General features: G+C 37.8%; 1 protein-coding gene across 3 annotated transcripts in view; it reads left to right on the top strand.

The window, feature by feature from the left end:
• Positions 1-255: 255 nt before the first annotated feature.
• Positions 256-13,123, top strand: part of ICE1 (interactor of little elongation complex ELL subunit 1) — a 42,260-nt gene continuing 29,392 nt past the window's right edge. For 2 of the 3 annotated variants that reach the window (XM_064705087.1, XM_064705086.1), the window contains exons 1-10: positions 256-376; positions 1,118-1,176; positions 2,749-2,784; positions 3,227-3,244; positions 3,995-4,106; positions 5,081-5,157; positions 10,383-10,420; positions 12,259-12,341; positions 12,581-12,620; positions 12,709-12,765. In XM_064705087.1, coding sequence (XP_064561157.1) covers positions 293-376; positions 1,118-1,176; positions 2,749-2,784; positions 3,227-3,244; positions 3,995-4,106; positions 5,081-5,157; positions 10,383-10,420; positions 12,259-12,341; positions 12,581-12,620; positions 12,709-12,765 — 604 coding nt within the window. In that variant the 5' untranslated portion in view covers positions 256-292. Of the gene's footprint in view, positions 377-632; positions 670-763; positions 869-1,117; positions 1,177-2,748; positions 2,785-3,226; positions 3,245-3,994; positions 4,107-5,080; positions 5,158-10,382; positions 10,421-12,258; positions 12,342-12,580; positions 12,621-12,708; positions 12,766-13,123 lie in introns of those variants that run through there. The other variant, XM_064705088.1, reaches the window with a different exon arrangement.

The following is a 13,123-nucleotide window of genomic DNA, read 5'->3' as shown; positions in this document are numbered from 1 at the left end:
AAAGTGCCCGCACCTAGAAGAAGCTAAAATAATAGTAGTGGTAGGAGGGCGTGGCTGAGGCCGTGCCTTTCAGAGGACTAAGTCACTCTCCACCAGTTGCTTTCAACGCTCAGTCTCTGCAGAGACCACTCTTTGCTGTCTTTTCTGCTGCTAATTGTCAGGCAGCAGAAAAGACAGCATTCTTGAGGAGATGAAGGCGAGCTGGGTCCTTGCTAAAGCGGCGGCGCGGTGTGTGACGCCATTGAGCGGCGCACACGCAGGGCTCTCGGGGCCGGACTGAGGCGTGGGCAACATGATGCCCGGAGAGACGCCACCGCCGCCGGCCGAAACTGCGGCCGCCGGCAGGACCTGCGCCAACTGCGGTGTTCTCCAGCAGGTAGGCATCGACTGCCGTCCCTGTGATGCTGGAGTGGGGTTTTTGCTCACAGACGAGGTAGTGGATCAGCGCCGGGCCGCTGGTGGGAAGTGTCGGGTACCACAGTCACCACTCCCTGTGCCATCGGGAACGCGGATAGCGTGCGTGGTAAACGGGCTCTAAAAGTAGCAGCAGTGTCGAGTTTTAGCTAGGCGAAGTGTGGAAAAGTAGCTCGTGTCTCTGCGACGTGCTTAGTGGGATCTATCAGGGAATTTCTAGTTGTGTCCTGTTGGCTTTGATTCGATGCAGTATAAGTATTTAGAAATTACTTCCTTGAGGGCTCTTAACCGAGTGTGTATTTTTATGGTATTACGCTTTGAGTAATTTTTGTTTTTCCTTTAAATGAAGAGAAGGTCCTGTTGAGACTTCATAGGACACACTTAGAATGAGTATGGATGAGAAATTGGAAAATCTCAAGTGAGCTAATGTTTATTGCTGATATTCTGCCGAAAGGTCAGTTGAATTTTGACGGAAAACGTTATAGGGATTTAGTATATAATCTACTGCAGAGGCAAAGTTTGAAGAGCTTTTGTAGCAAAGCCTCACTTAAAGATGCATACTTACTTGTGGAGCCTGCATTCTCTGCGTGAATGAAGACAGTTCATTGAATTTTCTATAAAATTAGCCATTGGATTAGGGGTTATTTACAGTACTGATTTTTGGGGTGTAAGTTCTTTACTGACTTGAGACTCTTCTTTCCAGAATATGAATGAATATGTAGCTGCATTAATTGCATTGAAGCAAAAAATAATTGATGGAGAGTAAGTACAATTGCACGCATTTTTGTTTGTTTGTTTGTTTGGGTTTTATTCTTAAGGACTTACACCAATGCAGGAGATATGGTTTTTGGATTGTGAATATTTGCTTGTGCACTACACTAAGTGCTTCTCAAAATGAAAGTTCTTCGCAAGCATGTCCTAAATCTAGACTGTAAGACTAATTTATTCTGTAAAACATCTGTGTATAATGACAGTAAACAGAGCTATTTTGTGTACCTGTAATATTATTAGAAGTACAGGCAGAAGCAACTCTTTGAAGAGATTGATTTATTTATTTAAGGCAGAAGCAGATTATATTTATTGATTTTTATTGATATTTTTGTTCATTTAATTGTGCTTGCTTATTTCATTTTTCTGTAGTGAAGAATGTGGGAACTAAAAGTTGAGTACAGATATGAACTTTTTCAGCAGAATTTGGTCTGATTATTAAATTCTGAAATTCTGTTGGGATTAAATATCAGAATGTGAAAAGTGAAGCTGAACATTGTTCAGAATTATATGATTATAAAATCCTTCTTACAGTTTGCTTTCCTTTCTGTGCTTGCTTCCAATTCTTCTCAAAACCCATCAACATATTGTATGGAGTATGGAGTAATATATCAAGATATGTTTGCCTCCATACTATGGCCCAGTATCCATGCAATGGCTCCTAATTGTAGTGGTTTGTTTCTTGTGTATCCTTTTCTAGATACATGTCAATCTGGCTTTAGTGAATCTAAATGACAGTCCTGCATTCTATTTCCAGAGTATTTCAGCTAGCGCACACTGGGTCTCTTAACTAGGATCCTTTTTTCAAGGCTCCTTTACTCTGATGCAATTTCTTTTCTGACCTCTAAATTTTGTGTCCCTCTTCTTTCTGCCAGCGCATATATTTCTTGCAGAAATTGCCTCTTCTTTAGCTACTTGCAGCTCAGCCTTTCTTTTTTGCTTTACTGGATTGCTCTTAACTATTGCAATAGAAAGTAATGCAGCTTTCTCTGTGTTAGGGTAACTCCCATGGTATTACTCTTTCTCTCTTTTCTCTGTTCTTAAAAAACATAATATTTGAGAAAAGAAAGGAGTAGCTTTCCTTGGTGCTGTCCCATGGCCCTCTTGCGTCAGGCTAAGTGTTACCCTTTATGGCTGCTAGGAGAATAATATAAAGATTAAAGCCTTTTAGGGTCTTTTATACTATTTCTCTGAGATGTGTGTTCTTTTTTAGGAAAACATCCTTTCAAGTATGGAAACTGGAAACGTGTGTTTTATATATATATATATGTATGTATGTTTATTATTTCCTTTGTCTAAGCAATACTTTTTTTTTTAAAGCTGCAGTTAGTTAATGGCTACAACTTCATGTAATCGCCAGTTGGCTTTTTTTCCTACTTAAAGCAGTTTGATTTGAGGTTTGAATGGCTTAATGAAATCAAAGGGTTATATTGACTACTATCAGAAAACTTAAACCAATCTTACACTTTCTCTATTTATCTATAAAGCAAAAGGAAAGATACCCTAACGTACGATTGTCAAAATCAGGTGAGAAAATGAGTAATGTGTGGGTTTTTTTTCTTACAGTCGTTTGCTGACAGAGTATCAACAGAAATGCACTGATATCCTTTAGTTTTCTCTTTGTGTTCTTACAGGATTAGTATACCTAAAACATTTACAAAAGGGCTTGAGGCTTTCTGTTTAGGTTATGAGATTATGTCTCTAATAAAGAACAAACTGGGTGGATTTTGTAAAGAAAATAGGCCTATGGAATTAAAACTATCCACTTAAGATCTGCCTATTTCTGGTATATGATTATGGTAGTCTATTTGAAATCTGAGTTGCTGAGAATTACTCAATCTTTTTCATGTAACAGAAGAAGCTGTTATTCACTTCAAATGTACTGAAATGCATGTATAAACACTTAGTTCTGCAAGTCTTGGGGAGTTTTTTTTCTGGGAGGAAGTCTTTACTGGATGTTTCTTTGCAAATTGCGGTTGGATTGAAATATACTTAAGGACATTTGTTAAACTGTTTTTAATTTCTGCCTTAACAAGAGATAACAGCTTCAATTTGCTGAACGGTAAGTTGGATTTATATTGTGTACTAAAGATGTATTACTAAAGATGATATATTCTTTGTGTTGCGGTTACTTTTAGGAGTCTCACGGTGTCATAGCAACAGCCATAGGTATAAGCTGCACTTTAAGTGTACTTCTAAAAGTACCACATGGTACTTTTACCATGCTTCCTAGGCCATAGTTAGCAAAGGTATGATGAGGAGAAAAATCTGTCCTTCCTCTACAATACATGTGTGGGATTCTTTTCTAGCTCTGAGCTAGTGAGAGTCTTTTGGTCGTAGCTAAATGTATGGCTATTTGGAGCATCCATATTTGTATGAAGTGTTTTGACTTAAGGGTTGTGTCTGTGTGCCCTTGCTTACTCTATGATTATAGAGGAAGAGGCAGCGTATAATTTTTATGGACTCCAACCTGCCTGTTGAAAAACACTGCATTTGGACTCTGCTCTTACTTTACAGCGCTGTGTATACAGAGACACTTATTACTGGCACTTTAATGTAGGCAGCATACTTCTGTGGCACATGCCATCTGCTTGCTTCTAGCTTTGGGTTCAGTGTAATGTTTTTAAATCAGATCTTGGATTTTCTTTAAATAGGTGGAAAAATGAGAATACTGAAACTATTAATGTATCTCTCTCAGCATTTTTTCCATAGGATAAAAGCAAAATACTCATGCTTGATTGAAGAATCAGAATGCTGAGTTTCAAAGCATCTGTGGTTTTGGCAACTTTTTAAATTGCACATCTAATTTCAGAGAGATCTCTGCTCTTCGTTGCCAAGTGGAGAAGATGTTACAGAAAATTCTGCCTCTGGAAAAATGTCAGGAAGAGTTGGGTTCTGTGAAGGCAGAGTTGGAAGAAAAAAAGGTGTGCTTGTTTAAATAACTTGAGCTTTTTCTGTTGAAAGAAATGCATATTCCTAATGCTCATCTTAATGAAGCTGACTTTTAATGAACTGTGTTCTTATTTCTAGCTCACTGAGACAGGTAGCTCTGGTGAAGTTAGGTGAAATTAATTAAATTACTTCAGATTTCAGAGAGGCAATAAGTTTAGGTTGTTGTAGTTCTTAAAATTTTTAGTCAGATTATTTGGTTATTTCCTCATGAAGGAAGGAAGAAATGAGAAACATTCAGACTCCATTGGTTTTCTGCTCTGGTCTTGTCAGATTATTGAATATAACTTGTACTAATGAAAAGGTGCCAAGAAAGAGAGTCTGTGCAGAATAGTGTTGTGCTTCTGTTATGTTTTTGAACATATGTTTAATTTTACATCATTATCTTCTGAAGTTTATTCCTAATTTCTCTCCCATCGCTTAGCTGAGGTTTAGTCTACAGGGAAGAAAGTTTAGATTGTTCAAGTTACCTACATGTATGTGTTTTCTAGACATTATTATAATTTCTGACGAAAATACCCCAGTTTCTTTCTTGTAGCTTTTTTATAATGAAGATACTAACATTTGTCTTGTTGCTGTATGTAGTTAGTGTTCTGTGTTAGAGTGATTTTATAACTGCTCTTCCCTCAGCAAGCATTAGTAGCTGAGTTTTTCAGAAAAATGCATAGTGTATAATAGTTAAGATCTTGATTTCAGCTTCAAGTTCCTATCCAGCTAGGTGTTGAAGGCATGTACTCAAAGATAGACATAAAGAGATTAATGTGTTTGTTTGTTATAACTTTTGCCTTTAAAGAAAGAAGATAACCTGACTTTCCAACTTGCTTCTTTTCTTATTGAATATACTTAAACTTTTTTGGCCAGGCACTGTTTTCATTAGAAGAGGTAAGGTGTCTGCCATTTTTTTTTGCCCTCAGTATGGACATATTTTAACTGTGTTTTCCTTCTTCAGAATTCTCTCAAGATTTATCAGGAGAGCCAACTGGAATATGTTAAAATTAAAGAAGAAATATTAAACAGTGATGCCATGTGAGTGATGCTTCTTTTTTTTCTTAACCTTTCTTTGCCTCTCTTACCTCTTCCAAACTTGATAATATACCTTACCTAGTTATGCTTTCCATCTCACTAAAATTTTTGTACTTATGGGTTCTTAGAACAAGGAGTTGATGGAAGAATGATCCTAAGTATTGTAGCAAACTCATTTGAGTGCAGTGTTACTTTATTTAATGTCTTGTCATGAAGTGGCTTTATGTAGTTGTTTAATTACAGTCTTTAATAACAGGATGAAATTGAAAAAAGCTGTAGTTTCTCCAGTTCTAAGTGGTTCTTAGTCTCAGCTTTTTGTTATTGCCATCCATTTCAGTTTTGCTGTTAAGTTTCTGAGGCCAGTATAAGAATAATATTGCCAAAGTGGTCTGAATTAAAATCAGTCCTTAAAATAATTATTTTAATGTAACAGCTCAGCAGTTCATAGTGAACTGTATGCCACATTTGGAAATCAGCAAGAAGGATTTGGCACCAAAAGTGCAAAAGTAATTTTTGTATTAAGTAAAGTAATACAGAGTAATACTTTAATAATACAAAGTAATACAGAGTATTCTGAAGCTGTGCCTTGTTAATTTCCAAAGATTGTTTTTCCAGTAAGCAGTCAGTCAAAGGTTTCCTTGCCTGGAGCATGTGTGTATGTTAACTCTTACAGCTCTTGATGCATACTCTTAATGGGCTTGTCTAATTGCTTTTTAATCCTCTAATATTTTTAACCTTTAAATCACCTATATCAGGGAACGGTGACTTCTCAGTATTGTGTGGGAAGGTTCTCATGCTCTCAAAAGAGAACCAGCTATATATATAGCAAGATGTTGGTAGTTGTGATTATTTTTCTTCATGTGCATCACTTTGCATTTACAAAAACCAGTTGCACTCTAGTGACTTGGAATTCTAAGACTCTTTTGATTTTGTAGTCAACTTTTATTTCTAATGTGTTCTAGCACACATCCCAATGGGACTCCCACAGGTGACTCCTTTCTTCCATGTAAGCTGGCTATCATTTTTAACTTCGGTGTTTATAAGCTATTTTGGTGCTACCAGCCGGTCAAGGAAAGTGATTGGTTCTCTCTGCTCAGTACTGGTGAGGCCATGCCTTGAAGTACTGTGCCCAATTCTGGGCTTTTTTGTACAGGTTTATGGGTATACTGGAGAGAGTCTAATGAAGGTCCACAGAGATGATCAAGTGACTGAAGCATTTCTCAAAAGAAGTACACTAGTCTCTTCATGTGACTTGTGAAACATACGGTGTTCACAAGCAGAGCAGCAAGCCATTATTACCCAAAAGACTGTATGAGGAGACTAGGATTGTTGTCATTTCTTCAGCCATTCTGCACTTACTTCACATATAGACGTACTCAATATACTGTGAGCTTAATGAAATAGTCAGTACATTGTCTTATCTAAGAGCAGCAGAGAGCAGCTACCCCATTGCTAACTGCATCTTAAGAGGGAACTGACCACTCTGATGTGCAATTTATTGTGTCAGTATAGATATAATGTTTGTCCCTGTCTGTCACTCATATCTTCAAGAAGGAGGAGCCAGGGAACTACAGACCAGTCAGCCTCACTTTGATCCCTGGGAAGGTGATGGAGCAGGTCACCCTTGAACTCATTTTCAGGCACATGAAGGACAAGAAGCTCTAGAGTAGACAGCATGTCTTTACGAAGGGGAAGTTGTGCTTCACTGACCTTATAAATTGGCATGTTTTCTAGATCAGGGGAGAGCAGTGGCTAGTGTCTGACAGGGAATAAGATCTCTGACACCGTTTCCCATAAGGGCCTCGTCATAGCCCATTAGTCAAGTGCTGTAGGGGCTGGATGGGCAGACAGTGGATCAAAAACTGGCTGAATGGCTGGGCCTTGAGTGTGATGGTGAACACTGTGCCAAAGTCTGGTTGGAGACCAGTAGATAATACTACCCTAGGGGGAGACAGAGAGGGCTGCACAGTGGGTCTAGTCCAGTTTAACATGTTGTTAGTGATCTGCATGATGATCTACTGTCAGCAAACTTGACAATGGCACATTGGCACACGTGCGGCTGATGGGCCAGAGGGGCATGCTGCTATCCAGCACAAGCTTGACAGGCTGAAGATATGAGGTAACTTTTCAGCAAGGAGAAGTGTGAAGCCCAGCACCTGATGAGGAAGAATCACCAGTATGTGCTGGTGGACAGCAGCTTGGGATGATTTCATGATGTTAGCCAGCGATACACACTCGTGGCAAAGAGGTACCAGTATCTTGGTTTTCAGTGAGTTTTGCCAGCAGGCTGAGGGAGATGCTATTCTCTTCTGCTCAGCACTTCTGATGCCACCCCTGAAATAGTGTTAGTTCTGGACTTCTCAATACAAGAGAGACATGGATATATGGGAGTGTATTCAGTGAAGGACCATGAAGATGATTAAGGAATAGGAACATTTCTCCCATGATAGAGGGCTGAGAGAACTGGAACCGTTAAGTCTAGAGAAGAAAAGACTCAGGGGTGGTATTACCAATGTCTATAAATACCTGAAGGGAGCGTGTAAAGAAAAAAGAACCAGGCTCACTTCCTTGGACCTCAGTGATAGGACAAGAGGCAGTGGGAACAAGCTAAGACAAAGAAGGTCATGTTTCCTGTGAACATCAGGAAACACTTTTTGCTGTGAGAATGATTGAGTACTTCCATGAATTGCCCTGGGAGTTTGTGGCCTTATCATCCTTAGAAATCTTCAGAAGCCATTTGGAAATGGTCCTGGCCAGTGAGCTGTAGGTGGCCCTGCTTGAGCAGTGTGGGTTGAACACCATAACTTCCAGAGGGTTCTTGCCACCTCAGCCTCAATTCTGTGATGCCGTAGCTGTTTTGTATACCTCTGATACTGAGGCCATTTGAAGCAGTAGGTCATATGAGTTCAGTAATTTGAAAGCTGGATTTTTCCAGAAGCAGAATAATAGTGAATTGTGCATAAAATTACTGTTAATTTACAGGTACTATTAAAAAACTTAGGTGAGAAATTATCACTCATGTCCTTTGGTCCAGTCTGCTATTCAGAGCCAGTGTTAAAGTTAGTTTGCTCAGGACTGTCTAGTTGAGATCTGAATATTCTACAGGGATGGCAGTTCCCATGGAGTACAACTTCTCTTAGCATAGCATTCTGTCAGCTGCAGTTGTGCATGTATCTTAAGGATCGAATGTTGAGTAACTTGAGTTGGGTAACATAAAAGGAATTCTGCCCAAATGCATCATCTGCAAACTGCTTTTTGTAAATTGCTAGATTTAACATCTACCTATTTTCTTCATGTAGTTGTGTGTTGATGAAATTAGTATAGTTCTGCATATGTAAATGTAATTACGTAATTTATAAATATTATTGCAATGATTATGTTGGCACTTTGTTTCTCTTTGTTCAGATTCTTGTTATTTGTATCCTAGTTTTTTTTATCTCAAGTTGAAAAGTGCCTATGAGGATCATTGAGTCCAACTCCCTTCTCCTCGCAGGACTACTTAAAACTAAGCTGTAAGACTAAGACTATAATTCAGGTGCTTCTGGAACTTTGACAGGCTTGATGTCAATGATTGCTTCCCTGGGGAGCCTGAAGAACCTTTTCCTAATGTCCCATCTAAACTTCCCTAGTGCAGCTTCATTGCATTTCCTTCTATCCTATCACTGGTCACCAGAGAGATGAGATAAGCACCTTCCTCTCCACTGTCCCCTGCTGAGGAAGTTGTAAACTGTGATGAGGTTACCCCTCAGCCTTCTCTTTCCTGAGCTAAACAAGCCACTCATGGTCTTCCAGCAGAGGTTTCAGGAAGTCCCAGGGTCTGTCATTGGTGACAGATGTGAAGAAGGCATTAAATATCTCTGCTTTGCATCCCTATTTGTGATGTGACTAACCACATCAAGCAATGGACTGATGTTATTTCTGATCTTCCATTTGCTGTTAAGATATTTTGAAAAGCCCCATTTGTTGAATTCTAATTCAGCTTGAATTCTAATTGAGCTTCGGCTGCATGAGTCTTCTCCCTGCAATGGTAAACAGCATCTCTGTGGTCTTCCTGTGTCGACTTATCTTGCTTCCAATGTCCATGCATTGCATATGTAGTACTTTTGTGCATTCACTTGAAGATACTCTACAGAGAAACAGAAGTTCCTTACGTCCTGTTTTCTAAAGGACAACTCCCCCCTTCCCCTGCCTCCCTGTATTTTTTTCTATAAAGGTGTTTTATGAGGAATTTTGCTGAAATTCTCACCTATGGCTTGACTGTCAAAGCCATCATATAGAAAAGTAAGTATGAACCTCTTCCAGCTGAGAAGGCACAGAATCCTCGGTCTATTACTTTATACAATAAATACTTTGACTACTAAACATGCAAAAGGTGGTCAATCATACCATTTATGAGTGGATTTTGGAATATATTCTGGTTAATGTCTGAAGTGGTAATTAAAGCCTGAACATCCAGAAAGGCTTAGATGGTAAGTCTCAATCTATTACACAGATTTTAATATGGGGAATAAATTAACTGTGTTCTACTTCATGAAAGTGATCAGTGATCATTGGTAGAATTGTCTACTTACCACAACAGTTTAAAAACAATTTCTGTGATATTAGAATTTAGTAGAAGAAAATAATAGAAATGTGTATTTTTCTATTTTCTATTTATTTATTTTCCAGTTCTGTGTGTTTTACATTTAAGGTAGGATTGGAAATGTTGAAGTCAAAATTGTTCGGGATGCTTCATGTTTTTTCCTTTGGTTTGATTTTAGTCTAAAGTATCTGGATGTTCTGTACAAAAAGGTTTGGGACATAAGTCATTCTGAGGGCCATTCCTGATGATATAATTGCTTAGATATTATTCATTGTAAGCAAAGCTTGATTGTTTTTAAGGAGTAAAGCTAACCTGTCTACATTATATCTTGGAAATGCAAAAAATAGATGCCAGTTTTCTGCGGTTGTATTTCTAATACCGGGTTGTTGCTAAAGGTATATTTAGTGGATTGACTCTCTTAAAAGCAAACTTTGCGTCTGTTACAGATACAGCTATACAGCTGTTTGTGTGAGAATGCCAGCAACATGGCACCAATTTGATTTTTCAGCTTCAAGGACACATTGGTCTCACAAGATCCTGGGTATAGGAGGTGTTTTTTCTTTGAATGGCTAGATTTTTTTTCTGACTTTTCATGCAATATAGTTCTATTTTAAAAAATAATCTATTAATGTGTTCTATTTAACAGGAGAAAGAAACTGGAAACTAAAGTGAAAAAACTTGAAGGTAACTTTCTACATTGAGTAGGTCAACAGTACAGTAACATAATCTCTTTTTTCCTTTTCTGTCCAGAGGAATTGTGACTTAAACTTTGATGCCCAAGGAACAAAGCAGGCCAGTACTATGTGGGGTGCTTAGTCTCTGATTTATATCAGCCCTCCTGCAGAATATTTTCTGCTGAGTGTCTTAGGCACATGACTCAGATATAGTTGGAAGGGAACTTCTAGTCATGAAAACTTCAAAGGATGGAGTGTTACCGGTGTCTGTAGGCAACTTGGTTCAGTAACATGCTGGAAACTCCCGTGTTTCAGTTTACACCTAATTCTACTGTACAGCAGTCTTGTTCCATCTTCTTGATTGAACAATCTAATTAACAATCTCATTCCATCTTCTTGATACCTCTTTGTACAGGAAAACTGTTCTTGTATTCTTTCTATGATTTGTTATGTTTTCCCTTCTGGCTGGTTAAGTCTAGTTCAATTAGACTGTTTTCATAGGGCATGTACCCCAGTGTTCTAATAATCCTGGCAGGATTGTTCATGTTTATGTTCATATTAAAGTATTTGTTCCTGATGCATGTTTTCTGACTTTTAAATGGTCTGGCACTTATATTTTAGTTGGTTAGTTAGTTAGTTTGTTTGCTTTTTTTTTACATGGAGAAAAAGCATTGGCTTCATGGCCCTGTGTTTTTCTTGTTTGCGAGGATGGATGTACATAAGATTTTTTGAGACTTCACTTGCTGTGTCATCAATTGGTAGGGCAGATATTTGCATTCATATCACGCATATTTTAGCTGTGCTTACCATAGTTCAAAATACAGTGAACTGAGTGACATATCTTACTGATAGAAACCCCCTGAATCTTACTGTAAAGTGCAGGTACAAGGTGTTTATTTTGATGAGAATTTTGGAGTTCCATTGCAGGACAGCCAGGCTTTTTACACACTTGCCTCAAAAATCTCAAATTCTGGCAGAACTGGAACAAAATACTGAGAAAGAGTATGTGCTAGGTCCAATTTCAGTGACTGTTTTATCTGTTTTGGTTTTTTCTATGTTCATTATTTATCTCAAACATTGTATCTTTTGGCAGTATGAAATTTTGCCATTATTGTGTTTTTGTTAGCTTACCACTCAAGGTTCTTTTTTAAAACATTTTATTTTAATAGGCTCTCTTCTGATTTGATCAGCAGGAAGATTCCATTTCTTTTCTTTCCTATCCATATGTAAGTCATCAGGCTGAACTCTCAGGAGTTCTCTCAGCTGACTGTGTCACCTAAGAATTTTCCTAGGAACCTTGTGTTCAGTTCTCACCTACCCTATACCCTCTATTTCCACCCATCTGCACTGTAGCCAGGTGTCTGTTAGACATTAAGAGATAAGGTCCTCTTCTCTATTAGTTTTGAGTTCTTTATGTATCTTTCTAATGCAGCTGGCTGTGGTGTTTTCATCTCTGAAACAGAGCTCTTATTTAAATAAGAGAATAAAACTGTAAAAAACGTTTTGCAGTCAATTTTATCTCCTTTTTTCAACAATATACTTGATGTATTTTGTTCTACAGTACAATATCATTACAATATGACCCACTCTTCATTATTGCATATAATTGAGAAAACTAATAAATGTATTGCTGTGGTTCAAGAAAGTAATTATACAGTAGAAGGCAACTTGTATGCATGAGATATTGTCCAAATGAACCAAAATATAACTTCAGTAGATTTGTATTTCACACTATCTTTTTTTTTCTGGTGACTTTATTTGCAAACTGGGGAACTACTATACCAGCACCACTTATATTAGTGGCCTCTTTACAGTTTCTAAATTGAATGTTGGTTCTCTTTTTTGAAGAGGCTGCAACAAAGCATACACAGGACTTCAGACAACTAAAAACTGAAAAGAAAAGGCTTGAAAAGGAGCTGAAAAAAGCACAAGTAAGGCTTTCCTTGTCTTTGTGTGAAACTCTTTTAGTATTTTTGGGGGAAATAAAGAAGCTATTAGTGTAATAGGTGCTGAAATAGTAAAATTACATTTTGGGGGAATATTAGCAGTTCACTATAAGAGAGAAATTTTCCAACTTCAGAAATGTTGATATAGATTTCATGCTCTTTAGGAACTGATGTTCTAAGAAATATATATGGCATAAAAATTCTGTACTTCTTAATTTTAACAGGGAAAGCTTGGTGGTGTAATTAAAGAGAAGTGCAGAAAACGTAAGTGCTTACCTTTGAATGCCTTTGAATTTGTATGTGGTGTTGTTCCATTTGAATATTTTCTTTCCACCTCTTCTCTTTTTAATAGTTAAACATGCAGAAACTCAGAGTTCAAGTGAAGATCTTGCAACGTATATAGACAAAGGTAAGACTTTTTGCAAGTCCATTCTCTGTGTGGAACCAATTGTTACGAATTTATTGCAGCTCTTCTGGAGCTGCAATTTTGGAAACAGGATACTGCTAAAGTGCTATAAGAGCAGATGTGATTGATACAAGTAGGTTTCACTGATGAAAGACCAATCTAATGGATTACTATTTTCAGTTTTTCAGTAAGGAAAACTCTTGATTCATAAAAATGACTAGTCTACCCTGTGCATATGTGAAGTCAGCTGATGTGCAATTATAGAACAAAATGCAAACACTGAAAAAAATACTAACAATCCTTCTGAAGCTTCCTGAAATCATAAAGCACCAAATAGGAGAGTAATATGCTAAAATTTCTA

Source organism: Zonotrichia leucophrys, chromosome 2, assembly GCF_028769735.1.
Source record: "Zonotrichia leucophrys gambelii isolate GWCS_2022_RI chromosome 2, RI_Zleu_2.0, whole genome shotgun sequence".
In the NCBI taxonomy this organism is placed as follows: Eukaryota; Metazoa; Chordata; class Aves; order Passeriformes; family Passerellidae; genus Zonotrichia; species Zonotrichia leucophrys.
The sequence above is the reverse complement of the archived record's forward strand: the minus strand, read 5'-3'. Positions and strand labels throughout refer to the sequence as shown.